Genomic DNA, 20,593 nt, shown 5'->3' on the forward strand with positions numbered 1-20,593 from the left:
TATACCAGTTAAGATTCATTTGGCGTTTACAGATTACATAATTTATGGAAAAGAGTAACAGTCCTGCTAATTTTAAAGAACACAAAAAAATAAAAACAAATGCTCTGAAGTAATAATAAATAGAAAATTCTTGTGCCATTAGTTTATTTAGAAACACTTTAATACAATATTAATCTCTGACACAGAATGAAAATGTAGGTCCATATACCGTATATACTCGCATACAAGCCGAATTTTTGACCCCCAAAAAAGGGGTCAAAAGTTGGGGGGTCGGCTTGTATGCGAGTCTTCCCTGGTGGTATAGTGGTTAGTGGTGGGTGTTCCGCGCCCCGCTCCCCCCGCGGCCGCCGCTGCTATTACCTGCAGGCAGCGGCCGCTTCCTAATCCGCGTTCCTCTTCTTAAACTTTTCAGCGTGTATCACAGCAGCGCGCCCGGCGCTGCTGCTGTGACGATGCAGGGGCAGGAAAGAGCGGTTCCCTTGGTAACGGCGATACAGATCGCCGTTATAGGGAGTCGCGCTCTTTCCTGCACTCTGCATCGTCACAGCAGCAGCGCCGGGCGCGCTGCTGTGATACACGCTGAAAAGTTTAAGAAGAGGAACGCAGATTAGGAAGCGGCCGCTGCCTGCAGGTAATAGCAGCGGCGGGGAGGGGGAGGGGGTGAGCCGGGAGTACTACCTACCTATGCTGGGCACTATACTGGCTAAACTGGGCACTATACTGGCTAAACTGGGCACTAAACTAGCTAAACTGGGCACTAAACTGGCTAAACTGGGCACTATACTAGCTAAACTGGGCACTATACTGGCTAAACTGGGCACTAAACTAGCTAAACTGGGCACTAAACTAGCTAAACTGGGCACTATACTGGCTAAACTGGGCACTATACTGGCTAAACTGGGCACTATACTAGCTAAACTGGGCACTATACTGGCTAAACTGGGCACTATATTGGCTAAACTGGGCACTATACTGGCTAAACTGGGCACTAAACTAGCTAAACTGGGCACTATACTAGCTAAACTGGGCACTATACTGGCTAAACTGGGCACTATACTGGTTAAACTGGGCACTATATTGGCTAAACTGGGCACTATACTAGCTAAACTGGGCACTAAACTGGGCACTATACTGGCTAAACTGGGCACTATACTAACTAAACTGGGCACTATACTGGCTAAACTGGGCACTATACTAGCCATACTGGGGCACTATACTAGCTAAACTGGGCACTATACTAGCTAAACTGAGGCACTACCTACCCATACTGGGCGCTATACTGGGCACTATACTGGCTATACTGGGCGCTTTACTAGCTATACTGGGCACTATACTAGCTATACTGGGCACTACCTACCTATACTGGGCACTATACTAGCTATACTGGGACACACTGGGGGGCTGCACCAATCCAGCATTTCCTACCCCCGGCTTATATGGGGGTCAATCATTTTTCCCAGTTTTTTCAGGGAAAAGTTGGGGGGTCGGCTTATATGCGGGTCGGCTTATATGCGAGTATATACGGTACATGTGTTTATGCCAACCTGAGTATAAGCTGAACCCCAAACTTTTACCTGAAATTTTTTTGGGAAAATGATTGACTTGAATATAAACCGAGGGCAGGATATGCAGTGGAGGTGGAAGTTCAGGGGAATTTAGTGAAAGGTTTGTGTGTGTCCTTTAATAGTAAATACATTCGGATGCAATCTACGGACAGTTAATCAAAAATACTGTATGCATCATATTTTAAAGTTCAAGGGCGATAAATAGTAAATATTTGATCTGCTTACTAGAGAGGGAATCTGGGAGTCCTGAGCTGCAACTCAGCCTAGGACTTCCGCCCTGATAAAGGCGTGTGGCCCAGTCAAGAACGTCATACTCATATTAACCCTTTCTGCTCCTTACATTTCTGCACACACCAACTTTCACACAGACAGCAATAAAATATAAAAACGCTGGATCTTAAATTACAATTACCGAAGTGCTTTATATAAGTCAGGTCACTGTGAAAAAGTGACCTCTTCTGAACTTTGTACCCTATGACACTTTTTTTTTAATTTCTGGCTGTGAGGGGTAGAGTTGTCCCGAATGGTATGGCCGCAAGCTTATTTGAGAAAACATCCCTGGTTCGCGTTCACGTCGAAAAGTGAATTTTATGGCGAGTCCAACCCGCCCCTATACTACATAATTGGGCTAAACTTTGACCCTCTACATCACAGTCAGCAGACACATGGCAGCCAATCAGGCTGCACACCCTCCTGGAGCCACCCCCTCCCCTTATATAAGGCAGCAGCATTGGCCATGATCTCACTCTGTCTGCTGCTGTAGTAGTGAGAGAAGGGAGAGGTTGCTGCAGAGACATAGAGAAAGCTTAGGTAGGCTCTTGTTAGGCTTGTTAGCTTTCTCCTTGCTAATACTTATTGCTAAAAAACACCACAAAACGGCTCTTTTGAGAGCTAATGTTCTTGTGATGTGTTTTTTTTTGTGTGTGGCCCACTGACACTTGCATATACTGCCCTGTCAGTTAGTTGCAGCTGGCCCTTGCTAATTGCTATACTATGCCAGGCCAAGCACATTCAGTGCCTACTTTTTCACTGCACATGTGTGTGTGACAGCTGCACATTTGTAATGCCAGTCCGTGCATACCTTTCACTGCACCTGTGTGACAGCACGCAGTTTTATATACCAGTCACTGCATACCTGTTCATAGTGCCTGTGTGTGTGACAGCTGCACATTTGTAATACAAGTCTGTGCATACCTTTTTACTGCACCTGCATAACAGCACATGATTTTATATACCAGTCACTGCATACCTGTTCACTGTACCTGTGTGTGTGACAGCTGCACATTTGTAATACCAGTCACTGCATACCTTTCACTGCACCTGTGTAACAGCACACAGTTTTATATACCAATCACTGCATACCTTTTCACTGTACCTGTGTGTATGACAGCTGCACATTTGTAACACCAGTCCGTGCATACCTTTCGCTGCACCTGTGTAACCGCACATTGTTGTACCAGCCGTCACCTTTTCACTGCACCTGTGTGATTGCACATTGTTGTACCAGCAGTCACTGCAACATTTTCACTGCACCTGTGTAACCACACATCGTATTAGTCAAGTCAGTGCATACCTTTCACTTCCTCCCCCCCAATATGGACAAAACCAGAGGCAGAGGCAGGCCACTGTGGAAATAATTAATATAGCCTTTATAATTGAATTGTGTTTATATCCTTTATTCTTTGTATTCCTATATACTAAGAGCTTTTCAGTATACTATGAATATGAGAGCAAATCATTGTGGCAAGATTTTTTGCTATTGCAGGGTTTAAAGGAGACACAGAACCAGTCTATACCAGTATTTCCTGTGATGATTCTGAAACCTAGGAGAACAGAGATCTTGAGAAATGAAACTTTGGCTGGGAAATAGAAAGTAATACAGCAGGCCCGCCCAGACAGAAAGTGAAAGTATCAGGATAAGGAAACACTGCAATGTGGCAAAGACTATGTGTCAGAATCCGCTCTGCTGGCCTTGATTCCCTGGACAATTTTGTTTCCTATGCAGGTTGCATAGTTCAGTCCAGGGAAAAGAGGCCTTTCTGTCAGTTTGCAAGGCTGACTGATTTGCATCTACTTATCTTGCAATCTGCTTGTCTGCATCCTTTGAAGTTTTCCAGTATAAATGTCACTTCCTTCCAGAATTCCTGGCTCGACATAGTTCCTGATTAGGGAGACTAACTTTAGAGCCTCAGCATCTTTGTTGCTAAAATTCTAGTGTAGTTAATTTTTGGCGAGTGCTCCTTGCACTCCTATTAGTGCAGTCAGGTTTGTGTATATTTGTACTGCCTATTCTGTCTTGTCCATGCAATTGTACTGTCGCCAGCAGTGGCTGACAGTGAATCGTTCTGTCCTGTTCCTAGATCGCATTCGCCCTAGCGTTAGAGGCGGTGGATCTCCCTTGTCTGAGTCTTGGAGTATAACCTTAGCTGCAGTTGCTACTGGTTACTCCTTCAGTCTGTTTTGTCTGGAACGAACGCTTGCTGTTGTCTGGTGTGAGACAACCAATTAGTAAGCATTCCCGCTATCTGTTTGTCTTTGTTTTCCGTGTTCATTGGTTAGTCAGGGTTGGTATGTTTTGTCACTGTTGCGCTTAACATGCGGTGGCCGTACGATTAACGCGCTTGTCACTGTTGTGCTTAACGTGCGGTGACCGCGTTTAGCTAGTTCATTTGTTACTTTCCTTGGCGTTCTGTTTGTATTTATTTGCTGTGTCTTCCCTTACTAAATTCATGCTCTGTCTTTGCTCAGACTTGTGTTGCTGATAGCAATCGCCTATCTTGCGATTAGCTTTCTCATTCTGGTCTGTTCTGATGTGATATGTCTACCGTCGCTGGGTGGCGACTAGATTGGTAGACATTCACATAGTCTGTCTCTGTTCTTACTTTCTTCTGTGTTGCTACTTTGTTGCCCAATCTTGCTTAATCATGCAATTTCAACCTGGCATCTGTGGCTGTACAGAGGACTTATTCCTCTGTACTCCACAGCTCCATCTGCTGGTTGGAATTCTCTTCTACAAATATATACTTGGTACTCTGCTTCTGTGAATGTGGGGATTTCCTTCTGCTTCAGCGCACGTGGTGTGCGCTGACTGGAAATCGCCCGCAGATCATTACACTATGATTGGGAGACAGCTAAATGTGATGTGCTGATGACACCACCTACGACCAGAGTAAAATAAGTTTATCCAGTTCGGCCTATCTGGACGAGCTTCCTCGTCCAGATAGGCACTGCTGCTGCCGCCGGCCCGTGCACGCGATCGGGCGCGCCCCCGCGCGCGCTCCTGCTGCCCGCCACTAGCCCCCCGATCAGTGAATGGGAATATAATTCCCATTCACCGATCTAACTTCCCCGCAGAAATACCGATGCTTTCTCTCCAGAGAGCGCGGTATTTCTGCCCCCAGGAAACTTCTCCCCAGCATTTTAGTTCCTGGATGCGAGATTGTTCGCATCCAGGACTTTTTTCACTGTGGCCATCTTGTGGCCAAATAGTAAACTGCACCCACATACATTTATAATAAAAAAAATATATATCATTTTACATTTAAAATTAGCAGTTTCCCTCCCACACCAAAAATTACCCACATACACTTTTTTTATGAAAAAAAAAATACAATAAAAAAAAAACAATACCAACATAAATAGTTACCCCAGGGTCTGAACTTTTTAAATATGCATGTCAAGAGAATATGTTATTATATTATTTAAAATTATAAGCTTATAAATAGTGATGGACGCAAATTGAAAAAAATGCACCTTTATTTCTAAATAAAATATCGGCACCATAAATTGTGATAGGGACATAGTTTAAACGGTGTAATAACCGGGACAGATGGGCAAATAAAATACATGCATTTTAATTACGCTAGCTTATATTAATTTCAAACTATAATGGCCAAAAACTGAGAAATAATGATTTTTTTCCGTTTTTTTCTTATTCTTCCTGTTAAAATGCATTTACAGTAAAGTGGCTCTTAGCAAAATGTACCCCCCAAAGAAAGCCTAATTGGTGGCGGAAAAAACAAGATATAGATCAATTCATTGTGATAAGTAGCAATAAAGTTATAGGCGAATGAATGGGAGGTGAACGTTGCTCGGATGCATGAGATTTTCGGCACTGCGGTGCTGAACCGGTTAAATAAGGGATGGGAGTAGGAGGAGACTTTCTCTTCGCTTTGTGCTAGCAACAAGTTAACACTTGTCTGCATACAAAGCATAAGAGAAGGCCACACGTGTAAAATAAAAATGCCTTGATCCTGACCTAAAAATCTTTCTTTGTGTTTCTATGGTGATGAAGTGAATGTTTTTGACACCACCCAGCAGGTCTGTTTGAGGTCAAGGTGGCATGATTTTGTGGGGCCCTGGACCAAAGTACAGTGTTCAGAAGGCATGTGTCATTAACTCCCAAGATTGCCAGGACGTAGTTGACTATTTAACACAGAACACCTCATCTTCCTCAGCTTCCGCACGGAACTGTGACGTATCTTCCTCCGCAGCCACCACTGCTACTGCTAGCACCACATCCACCCCATTTGACAATTCGCAGGAGTTATTTGGTGGGGAATTAACTTATTCACAGCCATTCTTGTTACAAGATGACGGCGCTAAGCATGTTACACCACCACCTCATATGTCTGAGTTAGGCGACACTATGGACGCAAGATGTGAGGATGATGAAGTACCTGTTGTTGGTGCAGTTTTGGAGGTGTCTAATACAAGCAAAGCTGTGGAGGATGATTATGATGATGATGATGATGATACTGCCATTGATGTCACGTGGGATCCCAATAGACAAGATGACCAGGGGGACAGTTCAGAGGGGGAGTCAGAGAGGAGTAGGAGGAGACGAGTTGCTGAAAGAAGCAGGGGGAGCTCCTCATCAGAAACAGCTCATGGCAGTGTCCAGCGGCATTTATCGCCACCTATGGACAGCCAGCCATCATGCCCTTCATGGTCAGCTGTTGACGCCACCACCAAAGTGCCTTCATTCCAGGGCTCAGTGGTGTGGTGGGTTTTTTTTGTGTGTCTGCCTCAGATGTGAGCAATGCCATCTGTACTATCTGCAATCAAAGATTGGGTTGAGGAAAGACCAAGACCCGCGTAGGGACAACTGTCTTATTAAGGCACATGGTGAAAAAAGCACAAACGGCAATGGGAAGACCACCTGAGAAAAAGCAGCAAACAAACGCAAAGCCACCCTCCACCTCCTCTTCCTCCTTCAGGTGCAGCATCTTCTTCAGCCACATTATCCCTTGCACTCTCACAGCCACCCTCCTCCACTCTGCCTCTCACCTTGAGTGCTTCCTGCTCCTCTTCCCACAGCAGCAGCCAGGTGTCCGTTAAGGAAATCTTTGAGTGGAAGAAGCAAATGTCTGCCAGTCTCCCCCTTGCCCGGCGTCTGACATCTGGCTTGTTATCTCGCCAGCTGCTACCATAATGTCTGGTGGACTCTGAGGCCTTCTGAAAATTTGTGGCGATTGGGACACCACAGTGGAAGATACCAGGCCTCAATTACTTTTCTCAAAAGCCGATACCCAAACTGTACCATGATGTAGAAAGGCAAGTGGTGTCATCTCTGGCACATAGAGTTGGGTCAAGGGCAGAGGCGGATCTGGAGGCGTGCACATAGGGCACCTGCTATAGGCGCCCTTGTTATTCACCTCCAAAGGGGCGCATAATTAAAAACATCCCTGAGTAGCTGCACTGCAGCCGAGTGACACACAGACAGGCAGGCAGGAGCCAGCGTTGCTAGAGGCTGAGAACCGGGGCTAATATGTAATACAACCGGCAGCGCCCCGACTGTTTTCATGGCTGCAGTCTGTGACTGCAGAGATACACACGCTTGTAGCCTGCATGCAAGAGGAATGAGGATCACATGGGGCTGGGCAGCCAGTGAGAGAGAGGATTGTAACTCACTCCTCTCTCACTGGCTGCCCGGCCCCATGTGATCCCGGCCAGGCAGGAGTGCGACTGTGTATCTCCAACACGTGTAGTGCCAGTGCGATGTGTCAGAAGGAGCATGGGAAAATGGGAAAGAACGTTGCTGCTCCTAAAGGTACTGGGCAGGGTGAGACTACTAGAGCAAAGATGGGTGCTGCTGAGGAGACATGTGCAAAGTAAGAAAGAGGCAAGTTACTACCTGTCTCCAGTGCCAGCAGCCCAGCTTTGCTTCTTGCACACACAGGACACAGCCTGCGTCAGACTGTGCCTGTGTACTGATGCAGCTTACAGCTATGGATGGACGGAATGTTCAGCGTAGAGTACGAGTCACCTGACCTCCCCTAGTGACCTGATGCACTAGCATCCACTTTACTGTGATAATTGGTGGGCAGGCCGTGCTTCTTTCTCTTTACTCCCTAGCTCTTATCTGCAGCTTTGCTAAGACTGGTTCAGGTAGGAAGGACAGTCTGCAGACAACAACCAGACACACTGTGTAAGCTGCACATCCCCCCTTCCTTCCACTATTCACTCTCACTGATCTGACCTCTGCACTATGGTCTGCTCTTCACTCTAGCCTGCATTTTTCTTTCAATAACCCTTTCACTGCTGGTCCTAACTTCTTGAGCTCTCTATAAATGTACATGGATGTGTGCATTTATACATTACCTGTCCTGTGTCGCTGTGCCTGTCTATCTCCTGAATCTGCCACTCTTCCATTAGCTCTATAGCACGCTGGCGTGAGTGCGACGTCATGTGCTGGCGGCGTGTATACTGCTAATGGAGGAATGTCCGATTCAGGAGACGGACAGGCACACACCGCTTCTGCAGCACTTTATAGAGCACCTAGGCATGCCACTGAATGTCCTCCGAGGAGCTCACAATCTAATCCTACCATAGTCATAGTCTAATGTCCTACCATATTATTATTATGTATTTATATAGCACTGACATCTCCTGCAGCACTTTACAGAGTACATATTCCTGTCACTCACTGTCCTCAGAGGAGCTCACACTCTAATCCTGCCATAGCCATACTGTAATGTCCTACCATATTATCATTATGTATTTATATAGCACTGACATCTCCTGCAGCACATTACAGAGTAGATAGTCATGTCACTGACTGTCCTCAGAGGAGCTCACAATCTAATCCTACCATATCCATAGTCTAATGTCCTACCATATTATTATTATTATTATTATTATTATTATTATGTATTTATATAGCATTGACATCTCCTGCAGCACATTACAGAGTACATAGTCATGTCACTGACTGTCCTCAGAGGAGCTCACAATCTAATCCCTACCGTAGTCATAGTCTAATGTCCTACTATATTATTATTATGTATTTATACAGCACTGACATCTCCTGCAGCACTTTGCAGAGTACATATTCCTGTCACTCACTGTCCTCAGAGGAGCTCACAATCTAATCCTACCATAGCCATAGTCTAATGTCCAACCATATTATTATTATGTATTTATATAGCACTGACATCTTCTGCAGCACTGTTCAGAGTACATAGTCATGTCACTGACTGTCCTCAGAGGAGCTCACACTCTAATCCTACCATAGTCATAGTGTAATGTCCTACCATATTATTATTATTTATTTATATAGCACTGACATCACCTGCAGCACTGTACAGAGTACATAGTCATGTCACTGACTGTCCTCAGAGGAGCTCACACTCTAATCCTACCATAGTCATAGTCTAATGTCCTACCATATTATTATTATTATGTATTTATATAGCACTGAAATCTTCTGCAGCACATTACAGACTACATAGTCATGTCACTGACTGTCCTCAGAGGAGCTCACAATCTAATCCTACCATAGTCATAGTCTAATGTCCAATCATATTATTATTAGTATGTATTTATATAGCTCTAACATCTTCTGCAGCACTGTACAGAGTACATAGTCATGCCAATAACTGTCCTTAGATGAGCACTATTCAAATGTGGGGTGCACATATAACTACCTTATACTGATATCTAGAATCACGTGTCTTCTTAATTCTATTGTCTGTGGAACATATCTACTCAAATTATGTATATAGGGGACACTGCTACTGAAATATCTTGACGCACCTGGCTATTTAATTTCTTATCTTGAGACACCTGGCTGCTTTTATTATGGGGGAATGAGACTCTTTTTGGGGGTGGGGCTGGGGATGTGGGGGGGGGCGCAATTTAAGTGTTTGCTATAGGCGCTATTTTACCCAGATACGCCACTGGTCAAGGGTCCATCTGATCACGGATGCCTTGTCTGCCAAGCACAGTCAGGGCAGGTTCATTACTTATACGGTGCATTGAGTCAACCTGGTGACCGCTGGCAAGCAGAGAGTGCATGCCTGTGTAGCGTACCTAGTTGTGACACCTCCACGGCTTTCAGGCAGGCCTCCTGCCACCTCCTCTCCTTCTCCTCCTACTCCTCCTGCTACATCCTCTTCGCTGTCTTCCTCCTCCTCCTCGACTGAGTGCTACTCTACTGCTGCGTTCTCTCAAACTGCACACCACCAGCTCCCCAGGGCCTATGCTGCATTCCAGGTACACATGGCACATGTGATCATTCTCATAATCCAAAGATTTGTGTGCAAGTACCCAGGCTTACAGGAGGTCCTGAAGCAGTCCAGGAAGGTGCGTGGGCATTTCAGGCAGTCCTACATGGCCATGGGCCCTTGGCAGATATTCATCAGAGAAACAACTTGCCGGTGAGGTGCTTGATTTGCAATAACCCGATTCGCTGGAATTCAGCGATCCTCATGTTTGACCAGCTGTTACAACAGGAGAAAGCAGTCAAACAGTATCTGTACAAATACATGAAAGGTCATGCTCTGGGGAGATGGGGATGTTATGGCCAAAGTACTGGACACACATGTGAAATGCCTGCAGGCTCATGCGTCCGTTTGAGGAGGTGACAAACCTGGTCAGTCGCAGTGAAGGCGCCATCAGTGACTTGATCCCATATGCTTTCTTCCTGGAGCGTGCCATGCGTAGAGTGGCGGATCAAGCTGTAGAGGAGCATGGCCAGGAACAGGAGGAGGAGGAAGAGTTTTTGGAAACATCACCTGCGGCATCATCAACACCTGCGGCATCACAGAGGAGGGGAGAGGAGGAGGAGGAGAAAGAGTCTGGGGAAGAGGAGTCAGAGGAGGAAGGTGGTTTTTTTCAAGGAGGAGGCGGAAGAACAACCGCAGCAGGTGTTGCAGAGGGCTTGTGCTGCTCACATTTCCCGTGGTATTGTTCATGACTGGGAGGGAGGAGGAGAACTTACCTGACATCACTGAGGAAGAGCAAGAGGAGATGGATAGTACATCAGCATCCGACTTTGTGCAGATGGCGTCTTTCATGCTTTCCAGCCTGTTGAGGGACCCCCGTATAAAAAAAAACTCAAGGGCAATGACCTGTACTGGGTGGCAACACTACTAGATCCTTGGTATAAGCATAAAGTGGTGGAGATGTTTCCAAAATCACCAGAAGGCAGAAAAGATGCAGCACTTGCAGAACAAGCTGGCAACTATGCTTTACAGTGCATTTAAGGGTGATGTCGGAATAAATGTGCCACTGCCAGTAATCTTCCTCCTCCCATGTCCACGCAGGCAAGGCCAGGACGCTCTAGTGACCTCTTGGTGATGTCGTATATGCGGACATTCTTTAGTCCAATGCCTCGCCTTAATCATTCCGGATCCAACCTCCACCAACTCCTTGACTGGCCGGTAGCTGACTACCTGGCCTTAAGTGTGGATGTAGACACTCTGAGCAGTGATGAACCCCTGGACTACTGGGTGTGCAGGCTTGACCTGTGGCCAGAGCTGTCACGATTTGCCATCCAACTTCTGGCTTGCTCTGCCTCAAGCATCCTGTCAGAAAGGACCTTCAGTGCAGCTGGAGGCATTGGGCTTGATTCACAAAGCGGTGCTAACCCAGATTAGAGACTTTAGGCATGATAATCATTGCACCATTGTAACGATTTGTGTCAACAAGAACAGAGTTCTGATTATTAGGTGATCTGCAGTATAACCTATAATGCAGATATATACCTGATTATATGGTGATCTGCAGAATCACCAATAATACAAGTATACAAGACAACGGAAGTAACGTGACCTTAGTCACACTTTATTGGACTGTGTGTAGTGATTGGTTCAAACAGTAAGTACTGCTAGGTTTAGCAACACCTCACCAGAGGAGCTGGTGGGTACTAACAGTACTGAGCCCCTCACCAGAGACAAGGGCTCCCTGGTGAGAGTAGAGGGGTCAGACTAATCGATTCGGCAACAGACAGGCAGATCAGGTACAGATTCAGAAGGCAGAGGCAGAACGATATTCAGGCAGGGTTGACAACAAGATCAGATGGGCTAAGGTACAGAATCAGAAGACAGAGGCAGAACAGTATTCAGGCAAAGTCGGCAACAAGATCAGATGGGCAAAAGTACAGAATCAGCGAGCAGAGATTGGTCAGAGCAAGCCAGAGTCATACACAGAAAATACACAGTAATAAAGTCACTTAATAACTATAGAATAATTCCTATCTTGTGTGAAATCCCCGGTTTTCTCCCGGATCAAAGCACACTAGATCTATCTAAGATCTATCTAAGAATACCTCACCAGTGGCGAGGGCCCACTGGTGAGTCGGAGCGTCAGACAGGCTAGGTTCGGCAACCGAGAGGCAGATACAGTACAGAGTCAGGTAATCAGGCAGGGATTCGGCAACTAGATCAGATGGGCAGAAGTACAAAGACAAGTAGCAATTAGCAGAGTCAGAGGTTAGCCAGAATCATACACAGAATATCAATAATATACAGTAAACAATCTCCTAGTCTTGTGTGAAATCCCTGGTTTCCTCCCAGATCAAAGCACACCGGATACTAGTCTAAGGTCTGAGCGCTAGCACATAAGTATTCGCAATCGCATACAAATTGCAGTGGAAGCTACTGGCAGTGGGGAAAACTTAGGCAACTTTCCAGTTACCACCTGAAAAGGCAAGAATCCAGAGGAAGAGCTTTTTAAATTATTGTGCGCAAATTCTGCAAATGGCAGAAACTTGACCCAATCATTTTGCGCATCCGCAACATAACACCTTAGAAACTGTTCCAGTGACTGATTGACTCTCTCGGTCTGACCATTGGTCTGTGGGTGGTAGCCCGACGAAAACGACAGTTCCATGCCCAATTGATGACAAAATGCCCTCCAGAATTTAGAAACAAATTGGACTCCCTGATCTGACACTATATTTTCCGGGATGCCATGTAGCCGAAAAATGTGCATGATGAAAAGATTGGCCAACTCCTGGGCCGAGGGGAGTCCTTTCAGGGGCACGAAATGGGCCATTTTACTGAATCTGTCGACTACCACCCAAATGACCGACATGCCTTCAGACCTCGGGAGCTCACCCACAAAATCCATGGACAAGTGGGTCCATGGTTCACTCGGGGTGGGCAAAGGCTGCAATGTTCCCACATGTGCCAGACGGGAGGGTTTGCTTTTTGCACACACTGCACATTCTCTCACATACTCCTTGCAGTCAGTTGCCAATGAAGGCCACCAAGCACATCTAGCGACAAGGTCATGTGTTCTGGAGGCCCCAGGATGTCCCGCATCTGTAATATCTGGAGACGAAACGGCAATGGTACGAACATGACCCCTTCAGGCTTTCCCTCAGGAACATCCTGGTGGAAGGGACTTAAAGTCTCCATCTAGTTTTTCCAGGTCTCTGTGGCTGCCAATACCACTTTCTGTGGGGTGATGGTCTCTGGGGCTGAAGGCTGTGCTGTCTCTGGCTCAAAACATCTGGATAAAGCATCCGCTTTAACGTTCTTGCTACCCGGAGTACATGTAATTATAAATTTGAATCTCGAGAAAAACAATGACCATCGAGCCTGACGGGGACTCAATCTCTTAGCCCCCTCAATGTATTCCAAATGTTTGTGATCAGTGTAAACTGTATTCGTATGTTCTGCTCCTTCTAGCCAATGATGCCATTCTTCAAAGGCCAATTTAATGGCTAGGAGCTCCCTGTTGCCTATATCGTAGTTTTTCTCTGCTGGTGAAAACCTACGAGAAAAATAGGCACACGGGTGTAATCTTCCCTGCAACCCAGAACGCTGAGACAGCACAGCCCCCACCCCGACCTCTGAGGCATCCACCTCTACGATGAAGGGATAGGATGTGTCGACGTGTCTCAGAATGGGTGCAGAACAAAACAATTCTTTCAGAGTAGCGAAAGCAGACAAAGCTTCGGGGGACCAATGGTTGGTATCTGCCCCTTTCTTTGTGAGACTGGTGAGGGGTGCAATGACTGTGGAGTACCCCTTTATGAACCTTCTATAGTAATTTGCGAACCCCAAGAATCTCTGGAGAGCCTTCAGTCCCAATGGCTGAGGCCACTCCAGGACAGCAGAGACTTTGGCAGGGTCCATAGACAGGCCCGAGGTAGAAATTATGTACCCTAGAAAGGCAACAGATGTTGTCTCAAAAATGCATTTCTCCAATTTAGCATAGAGCATGTTCTGTCTTAGTTTGTGCAGTACAAATCTGACATGAGCCCTGTGCTCTGAGAGGTTATCTGAGAAGATTAGTATATCTTCCAGATATACCAGGACAAATTTACCCAACACCTCCCTGAACACCTCATTGATGAGTTCCTGAAAGACAGCCGGAGCGTTACACAACCCGAAGGGCATCACCAGGTACTCGTAATGCCCATCGGGTGTGTTAAAGGCCGTCTTCCACTCATCGCCCTTTCTGATTCGCACCAGGTTGTATGCACCCCGCAAATCCAATTTTGAGAAAATCTTAGCATTGGTGACCTGAGTAAATAAATCGTCTATCAAAGGCAAAGGATAGCGGTTCTTTACTGTGATTTTATTCAGACCCCGATAATCAATGCATGGCCGAAGGCCTCCGTCTTTTTTCTTTACAAAAAAGAAACCTGCTCCAGCAGGTGACCGGGAAGGGCGAATGAAACCTTTAGCTAAGCTTTCATGGATGTATTCCTGCATGGCCAACTTTTCTGGCCCAGACAAATTGTAGAGATGACCTCTAGGGGGCATACAACCAGACCGGAGATCTATGGGACAATCGAAAGGGAAGTTGATCGGCTGATTTCGGACAAAACACATCTGAAAATTCAGAATACTGATCCGGCACTCCCTCCACGTGAATCTTGGTTTGGCCCAATGTTACCTTCGCTAAACAATGATGAAAGCAATGGGACGACCAGCTCGATAACTGACCAGTGGCCCAATTAATCTGAGGAGAGTGAAGTTGTAACCAAGGCATGCCAAGAATGATCGTGGAGGTTGTCATGTGTAACACAAAAAAATGCAAATCTCCCTTTGCAGTACCCCTATAGTGACTCCCACCTCTGGAGTCTGCGACAGAGGATTGTTACCCTGCAGAGGAGAATCATCCACTGCCGTAACTTGAATAGGGGGTTTTACCGGGGAGAGCGGAATACCCAATTTTTTTTTTTGCGAATTCGTAATCCATAAAATTAGCCGCTGAGCCTGAGTCAACAAAGGCCTCAGTGACTTCAGATTTATTCTCCCATGAAATCATACAAGGAAGAAGCAACCGTTTATCATCTAGGGGTACAAATTGTGCGCCTAGGGTATTACCCCCAACTACACCTAGGCAGTAGCGTTTCCCGACTTCTTAGGGCCATTCTGTACTCTGTGACCCCCCTCTGCACAATAAAGACAAAGCTGCTCTGATAACCTGCGTTTCCGCTCTACCTGAGACAATTTTGATCGGCCGATCTGCATTGGCTCAGGTGGAGGCGAAATGGGAGGAGGCGGAGTCGCAGGAGGCGCAGCGTGGAATACCATTGTCACGTGGTTTCTACCCCGGGTCTGTCTCTGATAACGCAGCCGACGATCTATCCTAATGGCTGATGAAATGGCCTCATCGATGGACTTAGGTTCAGGCTGACTTAACATAAGATCGGAGACCTCATCTGACAACCCTGATAAGAAACAATCTAAGAGGGCAAAAGTGTCCCACCTGGCTGATACTGACCACCTCCTAAATTCAGCAGCATACTCTTCAACCGGACTCTTGCCTTGACGTAAAAGTTTGAGCTTCCGCTCAGAAGTCGAGGCAATGTCTGGATCATCGTAAATTATAGCCATGGGTTTAAAAAATTCTTCTACAGAGGTTAATGCCAAGTCTCCGGAGGGCAGACTGTACGCCCAGGTCTGAGAATCACCTGATAGCAAAGTCTTAATAAATGTGACCCTTTGGGTCATGGTTCCTGAAGATTTAGGTCTCAACTCAAAGTATGATAACACTCTACTCCTAAAATTTCGGAAGTCAGATCTGTGACCAGAAAACTTTTCAGGTACAGGCATACGTATGTCAGGGCTAGGAGAAGATCGCACCTCATCTACAGCCGTCTGGAGGGTTTGTATAGAACCGGACAAAGCGTCAATTAACGCCCGATGACTACCCAGCACTCGGTTGATGTTATCCACCGAAGTGGTAAGTGTGCCCAGACGGCCGGTGAGTGCGTCCATTTGTGTTTGGTCTGCCGTTCTGTAACAATCAGTGTAACACAGAGAGGATCTGATTATCGGTGATCTGCAGTATCACTGACAATACAGATATATACCCGATTATAGATGATCTGCGTATCACCGATAATCAGATATATCTCTAACCTCTGGACACCTGAGTAATATGAGTGTTTGGTGCAACAGTAATACTTTGAGGAGAGCACCCGTATAGAGGGTGCAAGGCAGTAGGAGATACTGTCCAAAAAGCAGGTTCCTTCCATTGGTCTGAGGCTCCCCAAGGGGTGGAGCCAGGCTGAGAGTAGGAAGGACCAGAGTGTGAGTGACACCAAGGAGAAGTGTCACTGACAGGTCTGTGAACTATCCCAAAACAGGGGAGATAGTTCTCGAGGTCGGACAGGCCAGGTCGGCAACAGACAGACAGATCAGATACAGAGACAGGAGACAGATACGTGATCCTAAGACAAGCAGAGTTCAGCAACAGAGTATCAGATATAGCGAAGTACCAAATCAGAGTTCAAAAGAGAGGTCAGGAAAGCAGGAAGTCATAACAGATAATAACAATGCCTAGTCTGAGGTGTGAGCTCCATGATCATCAACACCCTGGAACTAGTCTGATATATAACAGGATGATAATACAGTTCCCTAGTCTTGGGTGTGAGTTCCTTGATCATCAACACCCTGGAACTAGTCTGAAGTATAACAGAATGATAATACAGTTCCCTAGTCTTGGGTGTGAGTTCCTTGATCATCAACACCCTGGAACTAGTCTGAAGTATAACAGAATGATAATACAGTTCCCTAGTCTTGGGTGTGAGTTCCTTGATCATCAACACCCTGGAACTAGTCTGAAGTATAACAGAATGATAATACAGTTCCCTAGTCTTGGGTGTGAGTTCCTTGATCATCAACACCCTGGAACTAGTCTGAAGTATAACAGAATAACAGTCACACAGATACTGACAAAAAGGTCTGAGTGCTACCACGTAGTAATCGCAACGGCAGACACCAGAGAAGTGACCAGCACCCAGTATATATACTATAGCGCTCTCCAGCGCCTCCCCTAAGTGCTGGACCAATCAGAAATGGTTGAATTGTCAGCTGACTGGCTTGGTCAGCTGACACCCCTCTAGCTGTCATAAAAGTTCTGCCTCTCCACGCGCGCGCGCGTCCTTCTGAATCTGTGTGGACTATCAGTCCCAGCCACACCAGACATGTGTTGTAATGTATCTGCTGTGCAGGGCGAGGATCCAGCCGCACCGCTATCCGAGCATGCGGCGGTTTCTCCGCGTTCAGCCATGTGGACAGATGTAGGCCTATGCGTGCAATCCGCCGCGTCAGATGCGGAATCCGCCGCTTTGGACGAGGAATCAGCCGCCTTGCTCTGAGCACCTGAGGTGGCTTTTCCGCGTTTTCTCACAATGCGCATCAGGTTGTATGCTCCTCTTAGGTCGAGTTTAGAGAAGATACATGCATCAGTAACCTGGGAAAACAAGTCATCTATTAAAGGGAGTGGATAACGATTTTGTATAGTAATCTTGTTTAACCCTCTGTAATCAATACATGGCCGAAGCCCACCGTCCTTCTTTTGTACAAAAAAGAATCCTGCTCTGGCCGGAGACTTTGAAGGACGGATGAACCCCTTTGCCAAGTACTCTTTAATGTAATCCTGCATACCAAGTTTTTCAGGACCAGAAAGGTTAAATAAATGGCCTCTAGGGGGCATACAACCTGGTCTTAACTCAATGGGACATTCAAAACTTCTATACGGAGGAAGTTTGTCTGCCGCTTTGGGACAAAAGACATCAGTATAGGGTGCGGGCAGAAGGAGGACCAGCTTAATAGCTGCCCGGAACTCTAGTCAGTCTGAGGGGAGTGCTTTTGCAACCATGGCATACCAAGGATCACTGTGGAAGTGGCCATCTTGAGCACAAAAAATTGTATTTGCTCTTTATGAAGTACCCCCATTTGACATAACAATACAGGAGTCTGAGACAGAGGTTGTTTCCCCTGAAGTGGAGAGTCATCCACTGCAGTAACAAAAAACTGTCTGTTCAAAGAAACAATGGGAATTCCCAACCTCATAGCGAAATCATAATGTATAAAATGGGCTGCTGAGTCAGAGTCTATGAATGCCTGGGTAGACAAAACTCGATCTTGCCAGGTAATAGAACACGGGAGAAGTAAACGTTGCTCATTTAGAGGTAACACAGTCTTGCCTAGGGTAGTACCTCTAGCTACACCTAGGTGGCAGAGTTTTCCGCCTTCTTGGGCCAATTCTGTACCACATGGCCCTTCTCCGCACAGTATAGGCAGAGCCTCTCTGTTCGTCTCCGATTTTTCTCTACCTCGGACAATTTGGAATGTCCGATCTGCATCGGCTCATCCTGAGGAATTGAAGGAGATGGAGAAGGAGAGGTGATAGAGATGGATCTCCCAGAGAATCTACCACGAGTTTGTTTTTGATAACGAACCCGGCGATCTATTTTAACTGCTAATGAAATCGCATCATCAATAGTGTTAGGTTCTGGGTGACTTAACATAAGATCAGCAACCACATCAGATAATCCCGTTAGAAAACAATCCAAAAGGGCAAACTGTCCCCATCTAGCCAAACTTTCCACCAACTACAAAAGTACCAAAACGTAGGTTGAAAAGTATTGTCAAAATTATTTTGAGTATTTTCTTGCTTTCTGGAGGTTTAAAAATAATTTTGATAAAGGTGAGTTACTGAACACTTTTGTGACCTAGGCGGCTTCTCTTCTCCCTGACAATAGGCTTGATTCAGAAAGCGGTGCTAACAGTTAGCACCCTGGTGAAAAGCCCTTTATCACGCATAAACTCAGTTTAGGCGTGATAAGTTTAGGCATGATTAGTTTAGGCATGATAAGTTTAAGCGTGATAAGTTTAGGCGTGATAAGTTTAAGCACCAACTGGGTTAGCGCCGCAGTGCACAGCTGATCAAAAGTTTTGCTTTAGCAAAGTCTGGTGCACTTTGCATAGAGTTTAACAGCGCTGCTTTGCACGCGGGACTTTGCGCTCGATCTAAACTTAGCTAAGCTTATCACGCCTAAACTTATCACGCCTAAACTTATCACGCCTAAATTGGCTTTTCTCCAGCATGGTTGTAATAAATAGCAAGGAGGCAGCTGCGGCAAACCACGCCGCCACCGTGGCTGCCTCTACCTCCCTAGCGAGCGGTGTTCCCATGCCTCGGGCGTCTAGCATGCTGAGGACGAGTCTGTCATCTGCACATAGGGTTGCATTGACACATGCGCGCATGCACCGTTGCGACCTTTATGCAGCAATGAGATGCTTCAGCTGACCTGCGGGTCGGCTGACGTCACGCCAGGCGTAGATTACAAGAACAACATTAGCTCTCAAAAGAGCTGTTGAGGGATGCTTTTTAGCAATAAGTATCAGCAGGAGCAAGCTAATAAGCCTAACAAGAGCCTAACTAAGCTTTCCCTATGTCTCTGCAGCAACTCTCCCTTCTCTAATTGCTGCAGCCACACGAGTGAGGGAAATGGCCGACGCTGCCTGCCTTTTATAAGGAGGAGGGGCTCCAGGAGGGAGTGTAGCCTGATTGGCTACCATGTGTCTGCTGACTGTGAAGTAGAGAGTCAAAGTTGAGCCTAATGATGTAGTATATGGGGCTGGTCTAACCCACATATAGTTCGTGGTTTGCCACGAACGCAAATCACCGAAGTTCATGCAAATCGCTTTGCCGGCGAACCGTCTGGGCCATGTCTAATGTCCATTCCCTGCTTCCCATCTAAATTTTTCTGTTGTACTGCTTCATGGGTTTGCCCGTGCTTGTTCACCCAGAAAGCCACCACATGGCGAATCACTGGGCTTTTCTTTGTTAAGCAAAAAAGGGTGGATTTGCTGCAGGATAAAACATATAAATCTCATCAATCCTGATGGAGACTCAGGAGAACATTGAATGAAAACAAAAAACACCCTTTAGCAAACTTAAGAACACTCCATGAATTACCATATTTTTTGCACCATAAGATGCACCCGACCATAACGTGCACCTAGGTCTAGAGCAGTGCTTTTCAACCTATGGTACGCGTACCACTTGTGGAACTTTGCCTCTGGCCAGGTGGTACGCTCTGGGGAGATGAAAAGGAAGTGTCTGCTGGTTGTAGGGAGATCAAAGGGAAAAGTGATTTAGGGCCAGTCCAGTGTCTGTTGAATTCAGGTTTGTTTTTGTATAAGACAATGTGAAGTACTAGCCTGGCTGATAAAAGTGCAATTACAGAGCAATTAGAGAAGGGGCAAGCTGGTAAATATATATACAGCATGATGCAGAGCAGAGCTTGCCTTGAGGGTCTATGGGAAAACATTTGTCTGGTCTCTCCTCATTGTTATAATGACTGCATGTGCGGATAAGGTGTTAAACAGTTTTTGACAGTCCCTAGACTCCAGGAGGGTTGCTCTCTGACTTGTGTGAGAGACTTGCAGGGACAGAAGTCATATTACAGGCAAGTAGCCTCTGTGTGATGTGGGACTGGAATACACATCACCTCTCTGCTCCATGTCAGGCTATTCTCAGTCTCT

The 20,593-nt window shown here is 46.2% G+C and overlaps 1 protein-coding gene across 1 annotated transcript in view; it reads left to right on the plus strand.

Annotated features, from left to right (window-relative positions):
• Nucleotides 1-7,565: 7,565 nt before the first annotated feature.
• LOC137562045 (extracellular calcium-sensing receptor-like) overlaps nt 7,566-20,593 on the plus strand; it is a 70,151-nt gene continuing 57,123 nt past the window's right edge. The window contains exon 1 of the mRNA XM_068273386.1: nt 7,566-7,678. Coding sequence (XP_068129487.1) covers nt 7,566-7,678 — 113 coding nt within the window. The remainder of the gene's footprint in view (nt 7,679-20,593) is intronic.

The sequence above is a fragment of the Hyperolius riggenbachi genome, chromosome 3 (genome assembly GCF_040937935.1).
Source record: "Hyperolius riggenbachi isolate aHypRig1 chromosome 3, aHypRig1.pri, whole genome shotgun sequence".
NCBI classification, from domain to species: domain Eukaryota; kingdom Metazoa; phylum Chordata; class Amphibia; order Anura; family Hyperoliidae; genus Hyperolius; species Hyperolius riggenbachi.